The sequence below is a fragment of the Oryctolagus cuniculus genome, chromosome 12 (genome assembly GCF_051225735.1).
Source record: "Oryctolagus cuniculus isolate XC-2025 breed Fujian yellow rabbit chromosome 12, ASM5122573v1, whole genome shotgun sequence".
Lineage (NCBI taxonomy): Eukaryota > Metazoa > Chordata > Mammalia > Lagomorpha > Leporidae > Oryctolagus > Oryctolagus cuniculus.
In genome coordinates, this window is record NC_142878.1 from 13115953 (window position 1) to 13143742 (window position 27790).

The window sequence follows — 27790 nt, forward strand, 5'->3', positions numbered from 1 at the left end:
ACACCAGGTGCCCAGGGGGACATACTTTTACCTGACTACAAATTCAGGGTTTCTTATGACTCCTTGTTCTCCACGTTCAATAATTTTCTACAAAGGTTCATAGAACCGTGGAAGATACTTTACTTCTGTTTACTGGTTTATTCTGCAGGATGCAGCTCAGAACAGCCGCATGGAAGAGGCCTACAGGGCAGGGGATCAGCATAGAGCTTCCGTGTCCTCAGCAGCGGCAGGGTCCTCTCAGAACCTCCCTTACCTGCTGGGAGGCTCTCTCCACCTCATGTTCAAGAGCTTTTACAACCCAGCCTCCAACCCCACTGTCCCTCTCGGGAGAGAGCGGTAGAGTGGGCTGAGAGTCCCCCTACCCTAATCTCCTGGCCAGTCCTTCTGTTTACCAGACACCCATCTTGATGTTATCCAGGAGCCTAACCATAAATTGCGTTATTAGCATAAACTCAGATGTGGTCCGAAGGGCTATTTATAACTAACAGGAGGCACTCCTGTTCTTAAAGTTCACAGGGCTTAAGGAGCTCTGTGCCACAAAGACCACATACGTTTTTTTGTTGCACCTTGTGTGTGTGTGTGTGTGTGTGTGTGTGTGTTTTAAGCAAAGACTTTCCTTTTCCTCCCTCCCAGCCCATGCACAAGAGAGTGAACACACACATTTTTAAAATTTTCATTTTATTTGAAAAGAGACTAAGAGACTTCCCATCTGGTAGTTCACTCCCCAGCACCTGCAACAGCCAGGACTGGGCTAGGTTGAGCAAGGAGCCCAGAACTCAGTCCTGTCTCCCATGTGAGCGCCAGGGACCCAAGTACTTGAGCTGTCACCGGCTGCCTCTTGGGGTGCCCATTATCAGGAATCTAGAATCAGAATCAGAGCTGGAACTTGAACCCAGGCACCCTGAAATGGGTTCTGAACATCCCAGGTGGTATGTTAATTGTTTTGCCAAACTTGCTGCTTACATGATCTCATTGTTTTTTCTTACAAGACTGCTTACTGTAAGGGTAGGTGATACAAAGAAACTACAGCTTGGAGAGGGTGATTCACCTGCTCAAGCTCACACAGCAAGTCTCTCCCAGAACTTTAAATCCAGGTCTGTCTCATTCCAAAGCTCCCTGCATTCTTCCCCTTTTCTCTCCGGAGGGTCAGCTTGGCTTTTGAGTAAGAGAAAATAGTGTGAGCAGATGGACAGTACCTTCAGGGACATAGTGTAGCCCATTCAGTCATGGTGGGAGATCAGCTGGTGCAGAGATCTTGTTTGAAGAATCTGTTCTGATGGAGCCCAAAGACCACTTTGCTTAAAGTCACATGATACAACTGAGTGACTAACTAAAAACATGGTGCTCTCTGAGCCTCAGTCTTCTAAGGAATAGGAACAGTCATCACAGCACCCCTGGGGTATGGTGAGTTTGGGCATCTGCACAACACTGAGTGAGCAGAATGGCCCTGTTGCCACCTGGCCAGAGTCTAAGCCAGCAGGGCACACAGAGCTGGGCATGTGCACGAGACAGGAGGAGGTGTGGGTGTTGGGAGGCAGCGTGCAGCTCCAATGGGCGACCATTAGACAGGTCTGCATTGGCATAGGTACACTCCCACTCCCATTTCTGTCATCATTTCAGCAGATAAGGGAGATCGGTGTGACCCCTTGATGCCCAATTTCAAGGGCAGTTTGTGGAACCCTGAGCCCTGATTACCATGGTAATCAGCAGTGACCAATGCAGAGAAGCATCCCAAGGGAGATACAGGGCAGTGGTAAAGAAAGCACAGGTGCTCCTATGAAAGGGCTTTGTGTCAGAATGAGGGAGAGGGTAAGGGGGGGCGGGGTCACAGAGCCTGGGGTGCCAAAGCTGAGCATGCTATTATAAACACAGTCTGGTGAAAACAACTTGAACAAAAGACTCCTTCTCCCTCCTGCTACTCCTATCTAATTAGGAACCTCAGCAGGGCAGGTCTCAGTCTTCCATGTCCCAGATGGTACTTCTACACGTTGTCTACTAACATATCCTTTCTCTCCAAGGTCCCTGGTTTTAAAAATGAAGCTGCTCACCTGGGTGCCCCTTCTTGTTTGACTTTTAATAGTTTCAGACCTTACTTAACTCTGGATGCTGTTCTCCCCAGAGGATGCCAGAGCCCTGGGCCCTGCCCATGGACCCCTTGCCTCTAGGCTCAAAAGTCCTAGACCTACAACCTTTTGTCGGTAATTCCTGAATCTCAACAATCAGCAATCTGAAATGTTGTTTATGCCTTTGATGTTGTTTTTGCAACTTTGCTTTGAACTCATTTGGTCTAAAATTAAATTGAAATAGATGTAATTGAAGCATTTATTTGTAACTGTATATTTTGCTGCAAAAAATACCAATATGATTGGTTCTGGGGAGCCACTGTGGTCCTAGCCTAGAGTGTCATGTCATGGAATTTTCCAAATCGTGGAAAGTCTGAGCTCCAGAGCATAGATGGTCTCAGGGGACTGGACACGGGCTGGAAGCCTGATTATGCTGCCCTTGCAGGTTGAGTCTAAACCACTAGCCTTGAGATGCCAGCCAGGCTAGCTGAGCTGCCCCACAGAGCTGGTGGTCCCGGAAATGAGGACCCCAAGCCCAGGGGAACCCATATCAGAGGCTGACCCTGACTTGGGGGTTCATGATTACTTGCTGAGTCCTCACGTGCACCCTTGTCTCTGATTCCTTGGTTTTCTGACACTGAGGCTATGTTTGGGTTGTGAGGCGGTGGTATTCAAAACACTATCCCTACATCAAAGAATTCAAATCTAAAAATGTCCCTTAGGTTGCTGAGAGGCTCCCATGCAGCTGCATAATATTGTTTTCTGGAAATAAATATTTTGTGATTCTGCAGCCTATTTCATATACCGATTGAAATAATTTAATTTATCTTTTCAAAGTATCCCTACAATGAAGACTTGGAAAGTAGAATAGTTATTCATTTGGCTAGAAGTCCCCCCATCTGCTGCAGGAGGAGAAGGCTTAGGGGCATGCAGGGCGTTGGAATTCGCTTTAATGCTGTCATCTGAAGTGGCCACAGTGGACAGCAGGACCTTAAATGCGATTTTTATGCTATTCATGGTCATTTTGAAAGGGATTATCTAATTCCAAGTTTCCTTATCTCATACAGATAGCAACTCAGTTATGTAAATAACTTTCTGGCTTTGAACTTACCCAGTAATCTCTTATAAGAAATATTAGTAGGCAAGGAAGCAATATGCTGCTAATGTCATTGTGTGTGTCAGTCTTGGACAGATCACTATTTGCAATGGAATATGTCAGAATACCCGGGCGTGAAGACGGTTCGTTTCCCTGATGGCCAGATTTGGAAACCAGACATTCTTCTGTACAACAGGTAAGCCCTGGGGACGAAGGGAAAATGATGAATGCTTGCATATGAGCAGCAATCAAGCAGGTGTGAATATTGTGCAGAAAAGCTGGATACATTAACGTGGGGACATTGCTTCTCATGAGGCTCTCTTTGTAGCCAGGCCTTGAAAAGCAGCTCTGCTTCGTCTGCTTGTACTCTGTGTGTTGCCCAACCTGCTAAGATGATCATATCTGTGTATGTTAAGTGCATAGCATTGTTTCCTTGTGTGTGTTGACACACACATTCTTGCTAAGGCATCATCTTTGCTTCCTGAATAGCAGCAGTTAGGATCAACAGCAGAAAGTGTGTCCTGTGGGATACACACCTGGAACCCACGGTTTGCACCTAGGTCCTTACTGATTCACTTCTCACTGGGATTTGGAAGAGTTCTGCCACAAAGATGGCTGAGGGCAGGAGGACTGCCGTCTCTACCTATACGTAGAAACTTGTGAATTTGTGTATGGAACAACAACAAAAGGTAGTTAAAAAGGCAATTCTGATAGTCATTCTCCTGAGGACAAGAGATCAGAGATTCATCAGTAAGCCAAGAGGCAGACCAGATGCCCAACAGTCAGGTATCCAGGGTGAGTGAATTTCTTGAAGCACTAAAACTCTTTTTTTTTTTTTTTTTTTTTTGACAGGCAGAGTGGACAGTGAGAGAGAGAGACAGAGAGAAAGGTCTTCCTTTGCCGTTGGTTCACCCTCCAATGGCCGCCGCGGCCGGCGCGCTGCGGCCTGTGCACCGCGCTGATCCGATGGCAGGAGCCAGGAGCCAGGTGCTTTTCCTGGTCTCCCATGGGGTGCAGGGCCCAAGCACCTGGGTCATCCTCCACTGCACTCCCTGGCCACAGCAGAGAGCTGGCCTGGAAGAGGGGCAACCGGGACAGAACCCGGCGCCCCAACCGGGACTAGAACCCGGTGTGCTGGCGCCGCTAGGCGGAGGATTAGCCTAGTGAGCCGTGGCCCCGGCCTAAAACTCTTTATTAAAACAGATTGTCAAATAAAACAAGCTAGAACTTCTCTTCCCCATAAGTTCTATGTTACGATAACCAGGTTAATGATGACTGCAGCGGTTGGTTCCAGGTGGAAGGAGAAGGGAACTGGGACTTTCCTGGTGCAGGGAACAGTGAAACCATTAGAACAAGATGGTAAGACAGTTTTACAGTTCCCGGTGTAGCTTTTTTCGACTGAAATCACAAACAGATTTTATAATATGGTAGAATTAATAATGGGTTTTATGTCTTATATGTGGGACTGTTAACTCTGATACGGAGCTTGATGATTCCAGTGTTCTGGCTAATGGAGAGTTACCAAGTTGTGAGTGAATTCCAAGGAGCAAAGAAGAGGCAGTATCTGCCTGTCAGGTGTCACCAGGGACCAGGCCTTCGGGAATAATCTGGCCCCTCCCATGCATAACCTAACTGATGGCCCAGAGCCCTTGTCCTTTCACCTCTCCCCTTGGGCTCTGCTGAATGATTTTCCGCTTTCCTCTTCTCCCCCTGTGCCTGTTGACCACACCTGCAGACTGTCCTGGAACCCGTTGAAGCTTTCTTGGTTTCTGCTCTAGTTTTTCCTAAGAAATGGCATGTGGGACTTCTTCCTGAAGTAACGGCTAAATGTATGGCTTTCACGTCTGCGGTGTGGAATAAGCAGTTACTGAGACTCCTCGGGCCAGTCACAGATGTGGTGTCAGTTACCTACTGAAGCAGAACCAACAACCCCAAACTCAGTGCCTTTGCAAAAATACAGCCCTTTCCTCACAGTGCTGTGGGATCACCAGCTCTCGTGTCTCTTTGTCTGTTCCACGTGGATGCTGGCTGTGGGCTGTGCTACCTTGGTCTTCTTCCTTGGGCCCTATCCAGGATGTGTTCTGAGAGGAAAGAAGAGGGGACATGCAGGTCTCTTGTGGACTAAGTGTGGAGTAGAAATCCCTGAATGGCCATTCCCCTCATTCTGTTGGTCAGATTGGGCAGGAGTGTAGCCTGGCTTCAAGAGGGTTGGGGATCAGCCCCACCTCTACAACATGCGGGGAGGGCAAGAAATGAAGGTGACCTCTGGGGAGACTTAGCTGCCACCTGCTAAGAAAGTACTGTGGTGAAGCTGCACAGACCACATGAAAGGCTTGGGGTGGGGGAGGGGGTCAAAGAGACCAGAATAAGCTAACACTGGGAAGGAAGCCGCTCAAAGGAGCTCCCAGCTAAGGGCATTTCACAGGTGCCAACAAGAGAGGACAGCGAGGTGGATTCCAAACACAGATGAGTTGTGTTATCCCCCACCTCTGCTGGCCATCTTCGTCTTCCCTTTGCTGTCTGGGCATCCTGCACAACCCAGGTGTGTGCACCTGCCTGTTCCTTTCCAGTAGCCTTGTCTACACCCGCCTCTCTCCAGCGTGAATTTTTCTCATACGGCACATTCACACGAGCTTCCTTCTAGGCCTTCTCTCATCCCTCTGCTTCAGCTCTGCTCAACTCCCAGTCCCCCAGGGTACCCTTCCTGATTCCCCCAGCCACCCCACGTCTAGGACATGCATCTCTGCCACCCTGTCATAGAAAGGGGTTCCTGTTCCCTGCTCACCTAGGGCCGGCCACCTCTCAGAGGCATTTAGCAGAGCACTCAAAACACATTTGTACGGACAAGATTGGAGGGGGAGGGGTTGCAGGAATTACTAGGAGGAAGAGTGAAGAGGATGGACCAGCATGATACAGTGCTGCTAAGAACAGCAAGAGAAGAAAGGAAAGGAACTCAGTTGTATTTGCAGCCTAGGAAACATTAAACAAAAATTGGCACAGGAAGTAGCAAAGATAGGCTTGACTTTAGTAATATCCTGACTTTCTGATACTCTGTTATTGGGGATTTTGAGAGATGCTGAGCTTAATTCTTTCTGCCAGCTTCCAGCACTCAATATGTTCTGTGCAGCAGAAGAATCTATTGGTTCGTTAATGGATGGGGGTGTTGAGGCTTTTTCTTAAGGAGGGGGTTAAAATGCCATCGCTCTGTGGAAGTCACGGTTTGTAAAGGGGCATTGATTTACTCGGGTGAAGCTCGCAAACGTGACTGCCATATTTCTCGCTCTGTTCCAATTTGATATTGGCAACCACACGTGAGTCACTAATGGCTTTTGAGCCATAATGCATTTTCTGTGCTCCGAGGAGGCTGGGTCACTGCAAAATAGCTATCTCTGCATCATTTCTGGAATGGGCTGCTTTATTTCTGTGATGGATGGAGAGCCAGCAGTGGTGCTGTTGGCCAATTGGCCGGGTCCTCTGAGCAGAGGATGGCCGCTAGGAAACACCTCTGCCTGGGGCTGATCCCAGTATTTCTTCTTGGCTTCGTTCACCTCACCTGAAGCTTTCAGTTCAAGGGTTTTTCTGAACACAGTCTTGCTCAAAGTGAGTAGCAATTATGAATTACTTGACATGATTTCCCCCTTTGGGTGGAATTAGAGGCCTTGCTGGTGTCGGCAGTCAGTCACTCCTCTCCTGGGTGACAGTAGGTTATGGCATCAGCCCTTCTAGGCTTCCCCAGTTTTGAGTAGCTTGGCCAGAAAATTCTGTAGCAGTTATGGAAATCTTTTATGATCAATATCTATCTTTATTTTAAAGATTATTTATTTTAAATTTATTTATTTATTTGAAAGGCAGAGTTACAGAGAGGCAGAGACAGGGAGAGAAAGAGGTCTTCATCTGCTGGTTCACTCCCCATTGGCAGCAATGGCCGGAGCTGTGCCAATCCAAAGCCAGGAGTCAGGAGCCTCTTCTGGGTCTCCCACACGGGTGCAGGAGCCCAAGAACTTGAACCATCTTCTTCTGCTTTCCCAGGCCATAACAGAGAGCCGCATTGGAAGTGGAGCAGCCATGACTCGAACTGGTACCCATATGGGATGCTGGCGCTGTAGGCGGTGGCTTTACCTGCTACGCCACAGCATCCACTCCTCTGATGAATATCTTTAAAGATGTTTTTGTTGTCTCTGTAGTTTTAGGTTAGCACGGAGTGTCAACTATTTCCGTTTCACTGACTGTGCAAAGATATATTTGTGCATCCTACAGACTGGTGTCTTTCACACTGTCCCATCACCCTGTGGCTGGTGCCAGAGCCTGGGAGTGGACAGTGAGATCCAGGCTGGATGGGCTCGTGATTGTACAGATTAGTGCTTGCCAGTGGCATAGAGTTTATTTCCTTACCAGGTATCATAGGCTCCTCTAGAAGCCAACCCAAGTCAAGGATTTCAGTGCATATCGTTAATTTGGGGGAACAATGTGGGGAAGTGGAACAGCGAAGAAAGGGAAGCCAATAGGGGGTGCACTGAAGTATAAGCTACTGTTGTGGACGTTTGGGACCCATTTCCACCTCTGGGAGACCTTTGAGCTGTGCTGAAGAAACTGGAGTGTGTACCTGCCAGCTGCCTCCACTTCTAGACTGAGAGCTACTTCCGGAGCAGTCAGCTTCCTGGCCCTTCTGACCTGCTGCCCCATGTGTGGCCTGAGCATGCTGTGGTAGCTGGAGCCTTGAACAGGGTTGCAGTGCTTGGAGGGGCGGCTGGGCATGGCCACAGAATGGTGATTGTTGCCCTGCTGTGCTCCAGTGCAGTCAAGCCATATGATCACACTTGAATCATTTTCATCCTGAAGTTCTTCTTGGCACAGCAGCAAGGTGAGGGTAGGGAGAGTGTCCTTGGGTTCAGCATGGGGGTGTTCCCAGCCAGAACAGAGGAGGAGGCAGAGTAGTTAGCTAAAGGAACTGGGCTGAAGGAGCTCCTAAGCCTGTCTGCTGGTGAGTGGCACCTGTTCCACTGAGAGCTGTGATGTGCTTCTTGTGATATCACACGGCTCTACATGAGGAATGGGATGTTAGGTTCTGAAAGCTGTTGACTCTGTGTTGTCACAGCTACTGGCTCCTGAGTCATGGTGTCCTGGGCCTCACAAAGGCCAGTAATGCAGTCATCACTGGGCATGGTGGAAGGTGGCTTGAGGCTGTCGCTGAAAGATTATCAGGAACGTTCTTGGAAGTGGCAGAAATCTCCAGATGAGCAAACGTAGTTTTGCTGCTGTGGACCTCAGAGAAGGGGGATGCTGCTGTAACATCTGCATGATCAAATACACAGACCTAATCTAGCGGGAGGCTACCTCCAAATAATGTGTGGTAGGAGGAGCTGGGAGAAGTGGCCTGTTTTCAAGGAGCAGACGGAGCCAGCCAACCTGTGTTTGCATCTCTAGAATCATTCTCCAAATGATCCATCACAGCTCCCTGTCTCACCCTGGCCGCCAGCACTGTTTGTCTTTCATTGTCCATTCACTTAGCCAATATTTAGTGAAGGCTCCCACACCATTATCACATACTGTTCTACGTGAGGGTGCAGCAGTGATCAAATCAAACCTAAATCCCTGTGCGGGAGTAGAGACAGAGCAGGGAAGAGGAGAGAGCATACACACCAAATTATAGGGGCTCTAAGGAAAACAGAACACAGAGGAAGTGGAGAGTGAGGTCCCCAGCCAGAGGCAGGGTAGGAGTCATGAGTGAGTAGAAGGCAGTGAAGGGAAGGGTGCTGTGGTGCCATCAGGAAAGCCAGTGTTCCAGCAGAAAGGGCAGCAGGTGCAAATAGCGTTTTAGGATTGCCTGGGGAAGACTTTGCAATGCAAAACAGAAGACAAGGCAGCCTGGTGTCCTGTGTAGTGCTGGGCACTCCCACGTGTACCTTCTCGGTGATCTGATTCTGTAGTGGTGTTCACGTTATTTTTCAACTCTTTGCCTTAGAGGAAACTTACAGAAAAGCAAATTAATTAATTCCTTAAATACAGTCTTTAACAGGCCTTCTTTTTTATATATATATAAAATTATATATATAATTTTACCTTTGAAAATATTCACCGTGCTTTGGTTGTTCCAGGGCAGGAGCAATCCAGACCTGTCCTGGGAACAGAAGGGACTGGAGTGGCTGGAGAGAATTTCAGGGGCTCAGCAGTTGGAGAGAGGGTGAGGGACAACAGTGGGGGCTGTGGGCCAAGTGTTGGAAGTCTTGGCTTTGACTATGAGTGCAGTAGGAAGGTTCTGATTCCTATTTCTTTTTTTGCTGAGCATAATAGTAAAATACCCGTTCATAGTCTCCTGAATTGCTGTCAAGTGGTTCTCATCAGAATAAGCAGCAGTTATCTGTTCTCTGCTTGGGCACTGCTCTCATATTTTGGTTCATCGTCTCCTCTGGCCTCTCTGGAATGGAGAGAGGCAGGGGACGAGTGAGTGTCTGCCACTGTCAGCCGCTGTGAGAGCACGCTGTCACTGGCCATACTCAGCACTGCCTGCCTCCGTGCAGGCTGTCTGCAAAGGGCCTGGCAGCTCCACGCACTGGGCTCACATCACTGGCCACAGCTCTTGGTGCTTTGGTACCCAGGCACCAAGTGCTGGGGCCCGGGAGCCAGAACACGGTGGCTTCTTTCCTTCCTGGACCCTGTGACGTCCATGTGAGTGTTCACATTCCTCAGGCTGGCTCAGCTACTCGCCTGAGGTTGCCCAGCTGGGTCTGCCTGGCTCCGGACTGCAGTCCCTACTGGCCTGCCTCCGGTCACGTCTGGAGCGCGCGCATGCCCTGAGAGCCACTGTGCTTTGGTATTCTGCACACTGAAAAGCACAGTAACGCCTTCTTCCTCTCTCTGCACTGACTCCGCTGTCAGAACCCTGCGCTGCACTGCCTGCCTCAGCTGTTTTCTTTTCACTTTTTTTTTTTTTTTTAAACTTTTCTAGAAGAGGTCACTTTGTCGCTTCCCGAGCCGCTCTGGGATTTCCATGCTATCACTTCTTGATGGGTTTCCCTCAGCATCTGACATCCACCTTTCCTTTGACCAAATCCCTTGCCAGCCAGGGCAGGTTGCGAAGTGCTCCCGCGGCGAAGCGTGCAGTGACAAAACCCAGCTGCTGGTCAGGAGTGTGAGCAGAATGGGAAACAGGGCTGGCTGCCCAGGGCAGCAGAGTGTTCTGGGGCCAGCTTTGCGGCTACGGTGACCAGGGCCAGGCTGTCTTGCACATGGTACCAGACGGCCTCCCCACCCCCTGGGCCCTGAGGGCAGGAGACTGATGGTGCCTCACGGCACGGCTTTTGGAGACAAGCCTATTGATCGTCGCAGCAGGGAACACGGAGCCGCCAGGATTGGAGGGGCTGTGTAATAAATATGTGCGACAGGAATTCGATGGGCAGTTCAGTCATCATCATGAGCCTCTCTGGGGAGGAAGCAGGTAGCCCAGGAAGGGCCACAGTCAGCTCCCACCCTGCCCTCTCCCCACCCACCAGGAAGTTGTCGGTCACAGGGACAGGCGTTAGAGGGGACCTCAGCTGCCGAACCTGCCCCCTGGTGTGGTTCAGAACCTGGGAAGCTGAGGCTGTGGGGCCAGGGCTCAGGGCTGGTGTGGCTGAGGCTAGGGTCAGCCCAGGGGTGTGTTCTGAGATGCTGTGCCCTGTGTCATTCACTGCTCTCAGGGCATGCGCGAGTGCCATCAGTCACAGGTCCCTTTACTGTGGCGGTCTCATCTGGTTTGATTTCGTAGCCATCAGGGATTTGACCTGGAGTGACTCGCCCTCCATCACAATGCGGGAGTGGTTTCTGAGATTCTGCTGGTGGTTCATGGAGAGTGGAGGCCTGATCCCCAAATCCTCATGCTTCCCCAACACTTGGCAGCCTCTTTGTGGATGAGAGATCGGGGCCCTCAGGAGCACACTGCAGAGCAGCAGATGGGTCAGGGACACTGAGCCTCAGGTCTGGGAGAGCGAGCTCAGCAGGGCATGTGGGAAGTTGTTCACAGGGCAGTGGCGGCTCAGCTTGGTTTCTCTGGGATCCTGGTTTCCACCTGGGGTCCTGGCAGCACTGTTCATCGTGCCCGTTTTCACTTTTAAGGCTGACGTGGTTTAGACAAGCATCCACGTGGTCTCCTGACCTGAGAGCAGGCAGGCTACATTGAGAGCACAGTTAGCTTACGGCGTGGGGCCAACAAGATGGGTGAGGTCATGGCTCTGGGCTCTTCCAGGAGATGGAAGGAGATTCTCCTGCAAGGTGCAGGTGTGGCAGCCTTCAGAGCCTTTGCTCTAACTAGAGGGAGGGGGTAAAGGACAAGGGTCATGGCTCGGGGAGGAGCTGTGACTGAGGAGCCCTGGGCAGCAGAGCCACACTTCCCCGAAGTCTGTCCCTGACTCCCAGCCACCAGTTGCCTGCCCTGGGCTGCTGCTGTGTTCCTGAGAGAACCCCCTGCCTGTCGGCCTCGCAGATGTCATACTCTCTTCCTCCTTACTGGCCAAGAGCTCCGTGGAAGGGACCCGGTTGTGTTCATGTTTTTTAACCCCCAGAAGTCAGTGTGGTGAAGGGCACTGGAAAGCTGCAAATTCCAGTGAGTGGATGGACAGGTGGGGCCGTTCCCACGCTCCAGCCGGGGGTTGCTGGAGGCCAGCATGTGGTGGCAACACTCAGAAGTCTTTCTGAATTTCTAGGTCAGTCTTCCCAGAACAAAAAATTTAAAGAGTGAGTGAATTCTGGTCATATGGGGCAGAGGTAGGGATATGGGTCATAACATGTACATGCCTGTAAAATGAGATACAAAGTAGCTTAGAGACTATTATTCTCCTTTTTCCTCATTTATATATACCAACTGGCCATGAAGGATTATCTACTGTATTTTTTAAAAGTATATTTATGGGGGAGCCGGTGCTGTGGCTCACTTGGCTAATCTTCCGCCTGTGGTGCCGGCATCTCATATGAGTACCAGGTTCTAGTCCTGGTTGCTTCTCTTCCAGTCCAGCTCTCTGCTGTGGCCTGGGATAGTAGTGGAGGACAGCCCAAGTGCTTGGGCACCTGTGCCCACGTGGGAGACCAGGAAGAAGCACGAGGCTCCTGGCTTCGGATCAGTACAGCTCCGGCTGTTGCAGCCATTTGGAGAGTGAATCAACGGAAGGAAGACTTTTCTCTCTGTCTCTCCCTCTGTCTGTAATTCAATCCCATCAAGGTGGCATGTACCAATGCCATCTCACTAGTCTAGGTGATCAATTTCTGTTCACAATTGATCATAATGACAGGACTAAGAACCAAAGGGATCACATAAACAAGAATAGTGTCTGCAAATACTAGCTGATAGAATAAAAAAGGGAGAGAATGATCCAACATGGGAAGTGAGATACACAGCAGACCCATAGAATGGCAGATGTCCTACATAGCACTCTGGCCTCAGAATCAGCCCTAAAGGCATTCTGATCTGGCTGAAAAGCCCATGAGAGTATTTCAGGCATGGAAAGCCAAGACACTCTAGGGGAAAAAAAAAACCTAAATGAAAGATCTCCGCAAGTGAGATCCCAGTGGAAAGAATGGGTCATCAAAGAAGGAGGTACCTTTCTCTGAAGGGAGGAGAGAACTTCCACTTTGACCATGGCCTTGTCTAAATATGATCAGAGTCGGTGAACTCAGGGGGCTTCCATAGCCTTGGCAGCTCATGACAAGAGCCTAGGGTGATTACTGAGGCCATAAACAAGAGTGTCAATTTGTTAAGTCAACATCAGGAGTCACTGTGCACTTACTCCTCATGTAGGATCTTTGTCCTTAGTGTGCTGTACATTGAGATTTAATGCTATAACTAGTACTCAAACAGTATTTTTCACTTTATGTTTCTGTGTGGGAGCAAACTGTTGAAATCTTCACTTAATATATGCATGGGAGACCAGGAGAAGCACCTGGCTCCTGGCTTCGGATCAGCGCAGTGCGCCAGCTGCAGCGGCCATTGGAGGGTGAACCAACGGTAAAGGAAGACCTTTCTCTCTGGCTCTCTCTCTCTCACTGTCCACTCTGCCTGTCAAAAACAACAACAACAACAACAACAACAACAACAACAACAAAATACTACACCACAATTTAAAAAAGCACATATAAGGGGAAACTCATAAAAGCTCTCACAGTGAAAATCATAGTTAAAAGAAGCATATTTGCCTAACAGAGGATTACTTCAAATATCAGAAAAAAATGAGTTAGCCAAAGTAATTTGCATTATGTGAAGACTCAAGTCAAAAGGAATTACTCAAGGATGTATTCCAGCAAAATAAGATGAAAACAAGAAAGAGACAAAAATGGGATGCAGCCTGTAGTTAGCAAAACGTTTTAGTTAGTTTTAAATATGTGATGATATTTTAAAATATACATAATGACTTACAGGGTTTTGCTGGCAAAAGGAAGTTGAGAAGTAGCAGAAATAACAATGGGAATTTGCTGAGGGGGTTCTTTGGTTCATCTGTGGTAGAGATAATCTCATTAAATGCACAAAACATACAAAATGAACAAAGTACAGTATACATGTGAAGTATCTGAGTAGCTATCAGAGTAATAGAAATAGTGTTAAAACTTTCAACCCAGGCTGGTTCTAAGGGTACAGTGGATTAAGCTGGTCGCTGCAATGTGCTGGTTCAAGTCCCAGCTGCTCCACTTCCATTCAAGATCCCTGCTGGTGCACCTTGGAAGGCAGCAGACGATGGCCCAAGTATCTGGACCCTGCCGCTTACGTGGGAGACCCCAGTGGAGCTCCTGGATCCTGGCTTTGGCCTAGCCCAGCCTGACCATTGTAGCCATTTGAGAAATGAACCAGTGCATAGCAGGTCTCTCTTCTCTCTGTCTCTTCCTTCTCTCTGTGCCTTTCAAATAAATAAATACATTTTAAAAAGCCATTCCAAACCACTAGGCATAAAATTAGGAAAAATACATTAAATACAAGAACAGAAAAATGCCAGAAAATTGAAATGTGGGGCCCCACTTAGACCCCAGAGTTGATATGAATGTTATTTTAAATTAATGACATTTGAGATTCAGCAGATGAATCCTTTTCAGAACCTAAAGATAGAAATTTCTGGAAGGGAGACTGCCAGAAATACCCTCTCCAGGGCAGTTTCATTGCCAGGAACGGAGATGGAGAAGGCCACTTGCTGCTGCAGGCACGAGTACCCCTAGAAACTATTATTGTTCTCACAAAAGCCTTTGCTCTCCGTCCCCTCTCCCCTGTTAAGTGCAGAAACCCCTATTGTTAGCTGTTCTGAGTCATGTCACGTTTCTCTGGGTGCTCACATGTGCATACATGAATAAAAATCTGTTTTTTCTTCTTCTTCTCTCTTTTGTCAGTGTAATTCATTGGCCTCTGATTACAACTAAAATGGTATAGGAAAAGCATTTCTTTCCCAATACCAGAACGTATGATTAAAACAATAACTAATGGCAGAAATAAGCTGGAACAATCACTAATCACAAGAATTCAAGTGAGTTGTAAATTCCAACAGCTCCAAAACCAAAATATACTTCCATATTTGGTTTAACAAATTAAAACCCAACGATAGAGTATATATAGAAAGTAGATTTTAATCAGAATTATCCAGAAGGTTGAAAATAAAGGAATTAAAAAAGATTTGTCTGCAAAAATGCCATAAAAAGAAACCAGACATAGCCAATGTACTCACTCGACAAATATAGACTAAAGTCAAAAATACATGAAAAGGGGCAATGAGTATTTTGTAATGTTTAAAGGAAAATTTGTTGAGAAGACAAAGTGGTCGTGCATAATTATGGGCAAGCATTGTGGCTTCAAAATATGTAAAATCAGGGGCTGGCATTGTGGTGCAGCAGGTTAAGCCACTGTTTACAATGCCAGAATCCCATACTGGAGTGCCAGTTCAAGTCCCAGATGCTCTGCTTCCAATCCAACTCTTTGTCAATGTGCCTGGGAAAGCAGCAGAAGATGGCCCAATTATCTGGGCCCCTGCCACACCCATGGGAGACCTGGATGGAATTCTTTAGGCCTGGCTCAGCCCAGGTTGTTGTGGCCATTTGAGGAGTGAACGAGCAGATGGTGTATCTTGTCTTATTCTATGTCCCTGTCACTCTACCTTTCAAATAAATAAATCTCATACACGTTGATAAAAATATCAAGGAGAAGGCCGGTGCCACGGCTCACTAGGCTAATCCTCTGCCTGCGAGCGCAGGCACTGCGGGTTCTAGTCCCAGTTGCTCCTCTTCCAGTCCAGCTCTCTGCTGTGGCCTGGGAAGGTAGTAGAGAATGGCCCAAGTGCTTGGGCTCTGCACCCGCATGGGAGACCAGGAGGAAGTACCTGGCTCCTGGCTTCGGATTGGCGCAGAGCACCGGCCGTAGCGACCATTTTGGGGGTGAACTAACGGAAGGAAACCCTTTCACTGTCTAACTCTGCCTGTCAAAAAAATATATGTATCAGGGAGAAATTGACAAAACCCAGAATTAAAACGGTTGAAAAGATTGGCCCAAAAGATATATAGGGAGAGTTGTAATCAACAAATAAAAAGTACTATTTTTAAACATACTTGAAACATGTTTAAAAAATAACATTTGGGGCCAACGCCGTGGCTCACTTGGTTAATCCTCCGCCTGCAGCACCGGCATCCCATATGGGTGCTGGGTTCTAGTCCCGGTTGCTCCTCTTCCAGTCCAGCTCTCTGCTGTGGCCCGGGAAGGCAGTGGAGGATGGCCCACATGCTTGAGCCCCTGCACCCGCATGGGAGACCAGGAGGAAGCACCTGGCTCCTGGCTTCGGATCGGCACAGTGCTGGCCATGGCAGCCATTTGGGGAGTGAAACAATGGAAGGAAGACCTTTCTCTCTGTTTCTCTCTCTGACTGTCTATAACTCTACCTGTTGAATAAAAAAACAAAAAATAACATTCACACACACACACACACACACACACACACCCAGCCTAGAAGAAAACTTTCCTAATTGGATATATATTACCCACAAGAAAACTACAGCAGCCATAAAGCTGAGGGTCACAAAGTGGGATAGATGCACATCAAGGCAGAGATAAGGCAAAGATAATAGATGTTAAGGACTGAATGCACCCCAAGGTGATGGTACTAGGAGGTGGGGTCTTTGAGAAGTGAGTAGGTCAGACCCTCATGATTGGAGTTAGTTCCCTTAGAAGAAGAGACAGAGAACTTGGTTGTTCTCTGTGCTTTCTTGGCCATGTGAGGAAACTGGAAAATGTGCATCCGCAGAACACAGGGCTGCTGCCCCAGGCAGTGGATCTGCTGACACTTTGGTCTTATACTCCCAGCCCCCAAAACTGTGAGTAAGCAATGCTGTTTACGTCACCCACTCTGGGGTTTTCTGTTAGAGCAGCCTGAAGCAAGATGACAGCAATCACAGTGCTCAACCAGAGCACTATGCGAGCAAATGAAAGATATAAATATTGCAGAAGAAGAGGCAACCCTGTCATTTCTTCTAATCACTCCACTGACAAAGTTTGAACTAATGAGAGGTTTAGTTAAGCAAAGAAGACAAGATAATAGCTGAGCTAGAAGTCAGTGAGTAATAGTGAAGTGAAATAGAAAGGATCTCGTTTGCACTCATGATAACAACCATAAAATACCAAGAAATAAACCTGGTACCAGACCATTGAGAGGAAAACTATAAACATTTGCCAAAGCACCAAAAAGAGTGAAACAGCCTAGGAGTGGCACGTGTGTTCTTTCCAGCCCTCCTCCCCTGCAGCCGCTGGTGTGTTGAAAGCATATGCAGAGGGAGAGTGCACATCCATTTGCTGTTCACTCCCAAAATGGCTGCAATAGCCAAGGACTTCTGGGTCTCCCACATGGATGCAGGGGTCCAAGTATATGGGCCATCTTTTGCTGCTTTCCCCAGGCACAGTAGCAAGGAACTGGATTGGAAGTGGAACAGCTGGGACTTTAACTGGCACCCATATGGGATGCTGGTGCTGTAAGTGAGCTTTGACCCACTGTGTTATAGTACTGGCTCGCAACGATTTTCTGATGTCTGCCCTAAGAGGCTTCTTAGCACCTGTCAGCAATGGAGATGCCATCCCTCTGTCTCCTGGGGTCTGATATAGCAGGTGTGGAGTATAAAACTCAAGAATCTGCTTCAGGCAGTCTTAAAGAACCAAACCTTGAAATACTTTGCCCTACTGGCATGTCTTTCATGAGGTAGAAACTAAGAAACCAGGAGCAATTTGGTACCTGGAAGTCCGAAACTTCAGCCCATTTATTCACCTCAATTACATTCTTGTCTCCCTCCTGCTGTCTAGTGAAAGCCAACTGAATGATGAATGGTGCTGTCACCACTGGAGGATTATGGGAAAAGAATGATCAGGAACTTGATTTTAACCATCTACCTCCTGCTTCTGGCATATACCTAGTTGTGTTTCTCATTTTTCTTGGGGATGCATTAACATCTCAGGCTAGACAACACTAGAGAATCAGTACAGAATCCCCTGTTCATTTTGTAGTCAATAGGAAAATGTGCTGTGACTAAGCACAACATAATACGGCTGTACATTATAGTCTTCCAGGTGGTGCCCCTAAATGCTATTGCTGTGAACTGGTTAAATGCCCCACACCCACTGGGATACTCATGGCTTCCCGGATACCTGTGGCAGGTAGCTGCTGACTTCGAAAGCTGCACTTCTTTGTGGCCCTGCAGTCGACATTGTCGCATTCTTTTTCTCTTGGCTGTATTGAACCTCACCTTATTTATTATCCTTCCAATTGAAGCCTAGGTTAAAGAAGAAGCTTTCCTGTTTCGCAAGACCAAGATCAATGGCCACAGCACAAAGTGCCTGACTTCTGTCCCTCCATGCTTAAGTAGCTAAATATCATTTTAAATACAGATTGAGCATCCCTAATCCAAAAATTCTGAATGTTAAATTCTCTCAAAGTCTGAAACGTTCTGGTTACCAATAATGACACTATAAGTAATAAGTAATGACACTATAAGTAATAAGAAAGTTTATACCATTAAAACTTGTCTTCTGAACAATATTATTGAAGTACTATATAAGAGTACATTCAGGCTATATGTATAAAGAGTATATGAGCATAAATAGGTTTTGCAAGTGGATTTGAGTCCCATCTCCAAGATGCCCCCTTACGTATATGCAAATATTCCAAAATGAAGAAGGATGAAATTGATTCTTTGGGTTCCAAGCATTTCAACGTTTGAAACAGGGGCTCCACAACCTGCATCTTCCTTAAATTCATCTATTTAAGAGTTTTAAAATAATTTTTAGAAGTTTTTGAGTAACATGTAATACAGTTATGTTTTTTATGGACTACAGTGAAATATTTCAACACATATACATGGTGTGAACTCATCAATCCAGGGACTGGCCTTTCCATTTCTTTGTCTTTGCTCTGTGTTCGTGTCTACGAGCTCCTTTCTCCCAGTTGTTTACACAGAGGGTAACAAGATGTCATGAACTATGTTGCCCCACTGTGCTGAGGAACACTAAAACATGTTTACTTCTACCTGTGTTTCTGTGTTTTTATACCCATCATGCAACCTCCTTCTGCCCCCATCCCCTCACTCTAGTAATCAGTATTCCAATCTCAGATCCACTTTTAGCTTTAAAATTCCACATATTAGAACATGCAGTATTTTGTGTTTCTGTATCTGGATTAATTCAGTTAGCATAATGTCTTCCAGTTCCATCCATTGTGCTGTAAATATCAAGGTTTCATTCCTACTATGACTGCATAATAGTCTGTTGTATGCTTATACCACATTCCTTTATTTATGGACAGGCAGGTTGACTGCCATGTTTTGGTTACTGTGAATAGTGCTGCAGTGAACATGGGAGTATAGGCATCTCGCGCTGATTTCATTTCCCTAGGAGTTATACTTGCAAGCTGGATAGCTGGATTGTGTGGTAGACTTATTTCTAGTTTTTTGAGGAACCTCCATACTATTCTCTATAATAGCTGTACTAATTTTCAGCCTCAACAGTGTGTAAGGGTTCCATTTTCACCTTATCCTCATCAGTGTTTGTTATTTTTCATCTTTTTGATAATATCCATTCTAACTGGAATGGGATTATCCTAAAATTGTGTTTTGATTTGCATTTCTCTGATGGCAAGTGATGCTATTTTTTCATGTATTTGTTGGCTGTTTATATTTCTTCTGTTCCAATTCTTTGCCTGTTTCTTAACTGGATTTTTTTTTTGACAGGCAGAGTGGACAGTGAGAGAGAGAGAGACAGAGAGAAAGGTCTTCCTTTTGCCATTGGTTCACCCTCCAATGGCCGCCGCAGCTGGCGCACTGCGCTGATCCGATGGCAGGAGCCAGATACTTCTCCTGGTCTCCCATGGGGTGGAGGGCCCAAGTACTTGGGCCATCCTCCACTGCACTCCCTGGCCACAGCAGAGAGCTGGCCTGGAAGAGGGGCAACCAGGACAGAATCTGGCGCCCCGACTGGGACTAGAACCCGGTGTGCCGGCGCTGCAAGGTGGAGGATTAGCCTAGTGAGCTGCGGCGCCGGCCATGGATTATTTTTTATTGTTGTGTTTTTTGAGTTCTTCATATGTGCTACATATTCATCTTTTGTCATATGCTTAGTCTACAAATATTTTCCCATTCTATCGGTTGCTTCTTCAATATGTTCTTTCCTTTGCTGTACAAAAGCTTCTTGGTTTGGTATATCCCATCTGTCCTTTTAAAAAAAAAACACGATTTATTTATTTGAAAGTCAGAGGTAGAGAGCAAGAGAGAAAGAGCACTTGTGCTATCTTCCATCTGCTGATTGACTCCCCAGATGACCACAAGAGCTGCACCTGGACCAGGCTGAAACCTGGAATCTGGAAGTCCATCCAGGTCTCCCATTTTGGTGGCAGGGGCTCAAGAACTTGGGTCATCTTTCTCTGCTTTCTAGTGCACATTAGCAGGAAGCTGGATCAGAAGTGCAACAGCTGAGACTCAAACTAGCACTCATATGGGACACCAAGGTTGCAAATGGCAGCTTAACCCATTGTGCCCAATATGGTCTCCATTTGTTACTTTTGCTTTTGTTACCTGTGCTTTGGAGAAACATTATCCCTGTATGCAAATAATATGATTCTTTATGTAGAGAAGTCTAAATATTATACCAGGAGACCATTAGAGTTGATAAACAAACTCAGCAAAGTTGCAAGATACAAAACCACACAAAAATCACTGTTATCTACCAGTAACAAACTTGCTGAGGAAGATATTATAAGGGCAATCCATCTTGTGTTGGAGAACTAGATGGAGTCCTAACTGTTCCACTTACAATCTGGCTTCCTGCTAATGCATCTGGGAAAGTAGCAGCAGAAGATGGCACAAGTGACTTAACCTTTAGAGCTTAACCATTAGAACTTAACCTTGAGTGTTTGAATGATAAATCTTGAGCATTTGTGGCCAGTCTCATTTTTGGGGAACACTGTCAGAACCACTTTCTTAAATGTGTCATTTTAAGGATATCTCTGCTTAAAAGAACATCTACTAAAAATAGTTAATCCCTGTCTCTCTCTCTCTCCCCTTCCCTCCCTCCATGTACCCCTGCCTTTCCCTTTGTCACTCTGCCTTTAAAAAAAATCTTAGAAAGCAGATAAGATTACCTTGAAATAAATTTAACCAAGGATGTGAAAGATGTCTATAATCAAAATCACAAAATGCTAACGAATGATATTGAACAAGGCACACATACAAAATGAAAAGAACTTCCGTGCTGTGGGTTGGAAAAATTTAGTATTATTACAATGTCCATACTCCCCAAGGTGATTTACAGATTCAGTGTAGTCCCTATCAGAATACCCAGTATTTTGAAGTGTTTTCTCTGTGTTTTACTCTAGTGGTTTCATAGTTTCAGGTCTTATAGTTAGGTCTTTGATCCACATTGAGTTGATTTTCACATAGTGCGGAAGGTTGGAGATTAAATCTCGTGCATATGGATATCCAGTTTCACTAGAATCATTGAAAAGGCCGTGCTTTCTCCAGTGAATACTTTTGGCGCTGTTGTCAAGAGTCAGTTGACTGGATATACATAGATTCATGTCTGAGATTTCTATTCTGTTCTCTCAGTCTGTGTGTCTGTCTTTATGCCTGTACTACTGTTTTGAATACAATAACTGTAGTACATGTTGAAATAAGGTATTGTGATGTCTCCACCTTTGTTCTTTTTTAGTCAAGAATGATTTGCCTATTTGGGGGATTTGTGTTTCCATCTGAATTTAGGATTATTTTGTCCTTCTGTAATTTGTATTTTCATGCTCGTAGCCAGGTCTTTCATAGAGTAAAAGTGTTTTTTTTGTTTGTTTAACTTTAATAAATTCTAGTATATCAGATTTTACCTTGGACTGTGCATTCGGTATTTAGTCTAAAAACTCTGAGTTTAGGCCTAAGTTCTAAAAATTTCCTCTTTTACCTTAAAAGTTTTATAGTTTTAATTACAACTTCTTAGCCAATGATTTATTATGAATTAATTTTTATCAGTTATTATGATTTCTAAAATGTAGGTTAAGGTCTATAATTTTTTTAAAATTTCATTTTCATTTTATTTGGAAGAGAAAGAGAGGTAGAGAGAGGAGAGAGAATGAGTGAGAGAAACTCAGAGGTCTTTCATCTGCTGGTTCACTCCCCAGATGCTCCAACAGCCAGGATCTGGGCAAGCCAAAGCCAGAAGCCCAGAATTCCATCTGGGTCTCCCACAGGGGTCCAGGGACTCAAGCATTTGAGCCACCATTTGCTGCCTCTCAGTGTGTGCATTATCAAGCAGCTGTGTCCACAGAAGCAGGACATCATCCTAGGCACTCTGTTTGGGATGTAGGCATCTCAAGCAGCAGGTTAACCCTGTGCCACAGTGCCCAACCCAGCTGTTTCAGATTTTAGCAGTTGTTAAATGGTATTGTATTTTCAGTTTCCTTGTGTTTACTACTGATATAGAAATAATTAATTTTTGTCTATTGATTTTGATGCACTCATTCATGAGAACTAGAATTTGTTTTTGTTTCTGGAGATTCCTTGGGATTTTGTACATAGATCTTTAATCATGTCATCTGCAAATGGGGGAAGTTTTCTTTCTTTCCAATCCCCGTATATTTTTGGTTAGGACTTCTAGTATTGTATTGAATAAGAGAATTCAAAATGGACCTCTTTGGTTTGTTTCTGATCATAAAGAGAAATAGTCACTCTTTCATTGTATAGTAAGATGGTAATTGTAAGGTTTTTGTAGTTCACATATCAGACTGAGAAAATGACCCTTTATTCCACTTTTCTGAGAATGTTTATTTTGGATGAGTGTTGACCAATGTCTCTTGGCATTTCCTGCATCAACTCAATTCATAAGATCATGCTTTTTCTTCTTTAGACTCTTAATATAGTGAATTTCATTGACCAATTTTAATTATTGAACGAGCTTTACAACCATGGAGCAAACTCTAATATATATTATATATTATATATTATATATATATTATTAGGAAGAAAAAGAAATCCCACCTGCTGGTGTAGTTCCTAAATGTCTGTATCAGCCCAAAGCTGGTGGTGAATATTCAATCCCAGGTCTCCCATGTGGGTGCAGGAACCATTACTGGTACCATCCCCTTTGCCTCCCAGGGTCTGTACTAGCAGGAAACTGAAGTCAGATGCTAGAACTGGGTGCCAGACCCTGGTACTGATATGGAAAGTGGGCCTCTTCATTGCTAGGCAAAATGCCACCCGGTATTTGCAATGATTTTGTTAAGAGTTTGTGTGTGCATTTATGAGGGAATAGTCTGCAATTTCTATGTTTTTTCCCTTTTAATTTTCCGGTTTGTACTTTGATTTGGGTATCAAAGTAATACTAGCCTATAAAGTGATTTAATGAGTATTCTCTTCTGTTCTCTGGGAGAAGGTTATTGAGTTAGTGTTAATTCTTTAAATGTTTGGGAAAATTCTCCAATGAAACCTTCAGGATCTCGAGTTATTTTTCAGAAATAAAGAATTCAGTTTGTTTCGTTTTAGGATTTTTCAGCTTTTTGATATCCTCTTTGTTGAGTTTGCATAGTTTGTGCTTTTTAAGGAACTGGTACATTTCCTTCAGTTGTTAAATCTGTGTGTGAAGTTGGTCCTAGCATCCCCTTATCCTTTGTGATGTCTGCATGGTCTGCAGGGAGAGACCAAGATTGACCACACGTGTTGGCTTTGTCAGTTTTGTTAATCTTTTCAAAGAAGAAGATTTTTGTTTCCTTGATTTTTCCCTATTTTTTCTCTTCCCAGTTTTACTTTTCATTATTTCCTTCCTTCCTTCTTTGCTTTCCTGAGGTGACTCACAGGTAGCGTGGGTTACAGGTCTGGAACTGTTTTTCTCTTGTGCTACTACAAGTTCTCCTTTCAGCACTTTACCTGCATCTCACCCAAGCTGAGGTACTGGGTTTATGTTTTCATTCAGTTCAGTGCATTTCTCCAGTTTCTTGAAGACTTCCTCTTTGACTCGTGACTGACTGACATGTTTGGCGTTTAGCTGCCAAGCATTGGAGGTTTCCCTGTTTTCTTCCTGTTGTTCAAGTTTAGTTTGTTTCCTTTGTGGGCTAATAGCATTCCGTTTGTTTTCCCTTTTTAAACTTGACTCAGGTTTGTCTTCTATCTCTGAATATGGACTTCGTGGTATATGCTCCTCGGGTGCCTGAAAAGAATGTTTTTGCTGCTGTTGGCTTTCTAAAAAGCCAATTAAATCCTATTGGTTGATGGTATGTGAAGTTGTTCTGTATCCTTGTTGACTTTCTGTCTGGCTGCCTTTTCATCAAATATTGAGAGAAGAATATTGAATATAATTGTGCGTTTCTATTTTTCACTTCCATTGGTTTTTGGGTCACACATTTTGCAGCTTTCTTGTTTGGGAGAGCGGTTGTGCTTGCTGTGTCTACTTGGTGGACTGAGCCTTTATGATTATGTAAATTTACATCTGTGCTTCCTAGTGCTCTTGCTATAAAGTCTACTTTATCTGATGATAAAGCAGTCAATCTTGTTTTCTTTTTGAGTAATGTTTCCTCTTCTGTTTTCCGTATCTGTCCTCCTATAGAGGAAAATTTTTTTAAAATTTGAGAAAAATTACTGATAGTGTTTTTGTAAATTCATCTGAGAGCTGTGGAGGGTAGGAGAGGAGGGGGCAGGCGGTGGGAGGAGAGGCTTGAGCAAGCTTTCTCATTGACTGATTCACTCCCCAAAAGCCTACAACAGCCAAGCTTGGGTCAGCACTGAAGCCAAGAAGCAGGTGTGCAAGGGAGGTTGTTATAGGTATATAATAATAGGCTGTTAATAAAATATACTGCTGTGAACGTTCTACCAATTCAATCTTATCTTCCTTTTTATTTTCTCTGTTTCAGGAACTTCCTTTAGCTACTCTTTTTGGTTAATTCTGCTAGTGATTGGATTTCCTAATTTTTTTTTCATCTGGAACTTTCTTGACCTTCCTCCATTGCTCCTGATGGTGTTTTCATTGGCTATATAAATCTAGTCTTTATGAGTTCCTCTTCCTCATTTTACCACTATCATTTCCTTGTCATTTTCCCCTTACTGTCACTGTCATGGCAAGTGCTATTTTTTCATTCTGTTTTATTTTAAATTTTTTTCTTTATTTTTTATTTGGCAGAGAGACAGATTACTCATCCTCTGGTTCGCTCCCCAAATGCCTACAATGGTCAGGGCTATGCCAGATTGAAACCAGGATCTAGGGATTCACTTTGGTCTCGCACAGGTGGCAATGCCCCAAGTACTTGAGCCATTGTCTGCAGCTTCCCAAGGCATGTGTTAGCTGGAAGCAGGAATTGGGAACAGAGGAGGGACTCCAGTTCAGGCACTCTGATGTGGGATTCAGACATCCTAAGAAGCCTCTTAATTGCTGACCAAACACATGTCCCTTTTTCTGAAAACATAGGCTTAGTCTCTTTAGACTTAATATTTATTCACATTAATGTTGGTCAGTTTTTCAAATCAGAAAATGCAAGCTCCCTTTTTTAAAAAAATGTTTTATTTATTTGAAAGGCAGAGTTACAGAGAGGCAGGGGCAGGAGAGAGGTCCTCCATCTGCTGGTTCACTCCCCAGATGACCACAATGGCCAGAACTGTGCCTATCTGAAGTCAGGAGCTTCCTCTGGTTCTCCCAGGTTGGCGCAGGGGCCCAAGTACTCGGGCCATCCTCAATTACTTTCCCAGGCCATAGCCTAGAGCTAGATTGGAAGTGGAGCAGCCGGGACTCGAACGGGCACACACATGGGATGCCAGCACTGCAGGTGGCGGCTTTACTGGCTATGCCACAGCACCAGGCCCACAAGCTCCCTTAAAAAGTTATCCTTTTAATCTTTCAACTAATCTCAAGTGAACCTCAGGCTTGAATTTGGGGCTGCTAGTTTTGTGGGCGGCTTCCAGGGTTGCCTCTGTGCTATGCAGCATCATTACTGAAGGACAAGGTGGCTGGGTGCTTGGGTCTTCTAATTCAACTGACTCTACTCGTCTAGGTGAATTTCCACAGATGACAATGGGTATGTTTGAATATCATTCGGCTCCTGAACTCACACAGATTGTTAAACCACAAAGTCATAGGTTAATTGTACCAGGGAGGTGGACACATAATTCAATTACAGTGTTTAGGAAGTGGGCCTAGTGGGATGTCCTTGGGTCACTGGAGGTGTTCCCTGGAAGGTAGTTTTGGAGGCAAGGTTGGCTGTGAAAGCCTGAGTGGGGCCCGCTTACACAGATTGAAGACCCATTGCAGGCTGTCCATTTGGTAAGTTTCATGTGCCCACCTCCATGGGTGGTGGACTGGACTGGTGTTTAAGCCTTGAGCATTATTCAATCTAAGAAATAGTCCAAGCTCTTGTGAATGTGTGGGTGTGCCAGCCATACATCTTTGAGAGGGGAGCACAGGGCCCTGCCCCATTATCTCTGCTGTCCTCTCCCCTCTCTCCCATCATGACTTCATCTATGTCTCCTAAGCTTTCCTTATGGTTTGCAGTGTTGCACACAGATACTGGAATGGGGCAGTATAGAAAATAAGACTAACTCGAGTTAGAAAAATAGAATAACCTGCTAACGATAAACTAAAGTTACAAAATTCCAAATTGCAGAGTTTATTTGAGCATCTGCAAATGCAGTGAAAGACATAATTAAACACAGTTAAGAATTGAAAACACAATAAAGAACAAAGCACCCTTTAAAAAGCAGTTTTGAAAAGAATCAAGTGAAATTAATACAGATGAGAAATACACATAAAATTTTTAAACTCAGTTGAGGCCTGGGATGTCAAATGAGGCACGGGTGAAGGAGCAGAGAAAATTGCCCAGCTGAATCACTGAAAGCTAAGTAGATAGAAAATAGGAAAGAATGGTTAACAGCAGTTGCAACAGTATCTAACTCAGTCCTGCTTCTGCCTGCCAGGATCAGTTCCAAGTGCTTTCCAGTCTTTTGAGGAAAATACTTTGATTTGCAGAGCAGGACACTGAAGCACAGTGTGCGTAAGGCCACACAGAAAGCGGATCTGAAGGCTGGATCCTCACCCCAGGGACCTTCTCTTAACCCTGCAGAGCATACAGGCGAGGCTCCTCTGGGCAGGAACACAGAGAATACAAAAGTGTTAAAACATTGTTCCGGAAAACTAGTGAAAGTGTGTGACTCATGTAGAGATAGAAAAATGACCTCACATTGAAGAATTTGCTTATTCATAGGACACTAGGGAACCAGGCATTTGTTATAGTCAGTTCAATGGAAAAGTCAAACCAACACATACTCAGGAGGAATAAAGGAATTTTGATATGAATTATAAATGGACACAAAACTTCTTTATCTACAAGGGGCAGCAGGACACGGCCCTACCAATGAAATCAGTACCAGACATCTGTCAGTGTCTGTAACTCAACAACTGCACCATAGGACCCTCCCTTGGTATCCACAGAGGACTGGCTCCAAAACTCCGCCATCTCCCTTAGAAACCAAAATCCTAGAATGCTCAATCCCTCATAAGAAAGACATGGTGTTTGTGCAGAACCCACTTACCTCCTCTTGTAGACTTTGAATCATCTCTAGATTACTTACACTGCTTGTTAATAGTTGTACCGTAGTGAAGGAATAATGACAGGACAGGAAAGTCTGTATGTGTCGGCACATAGACCTAGCTGCATGACACATACTATCAGTGATGCAACATTTTTCTGATACATTCAGTCTGAGGTTGGCTGAGTTCTGGGGCACAGAAGCTGCAGAGCAGAGGTCTGACTGTAGTTGAGAGACGACAGACAGGGTGAGAGTGACTAACTCAGTTATGCATGCTCAGGAGGATGCGTCATTTCCATTGAATCACAGTGCTTTCTTCCTGCAGAGCCATGATCCAAAAGATTGGCTGGAATTTAATGAAGCTGATGAAAAACATAAGTCCTCAGATCCAGGAGATATAAATCTGAAGAAAAATACATGAGAAATGAGCCTGAAACGTATTGTGGGGGGAAAAAGCTGGAGGAAGCCCAGAGCCAAAGGAGGTCATAGAAACGGTGGAAGAAAAAGGAAGCTGCCAGGCAGAGACGAGGCAGTTACACTGACTGCACACTTTCTAAAGGCAACAATAAATGCCAGGAAAAAATCTGTTAAGTACCACAAGAAAATAATCGGCCATTTAGAA

At 45.3% G+C, this 27790-nt stretch overlaps 1 protein-coding gene across 2 annotated transcripts in view; it reads left to right on the forward strand.

The window, feature by feature from the left end:
• Positions 1–27790, forward strand: part of CHRNA7 (cholinergic receptor nicotinic alpha 7 subunit) — a 132760-nt gene that overhangs the window by 76397 nt on the left and 28573 nt on the right. For both annotated transcript variants that reach the window (XM_089309209.1, XM_002718287.6), the window contains exon 4: positions 3246–3355. In XM_089309209.1, coding sequence (XP_089165335.1) covers positions 3246–3355 — 110 coding nt within the window. The remainder of the gene's footprint in view (positions 1–3245; positions 3356–27790) is intronic.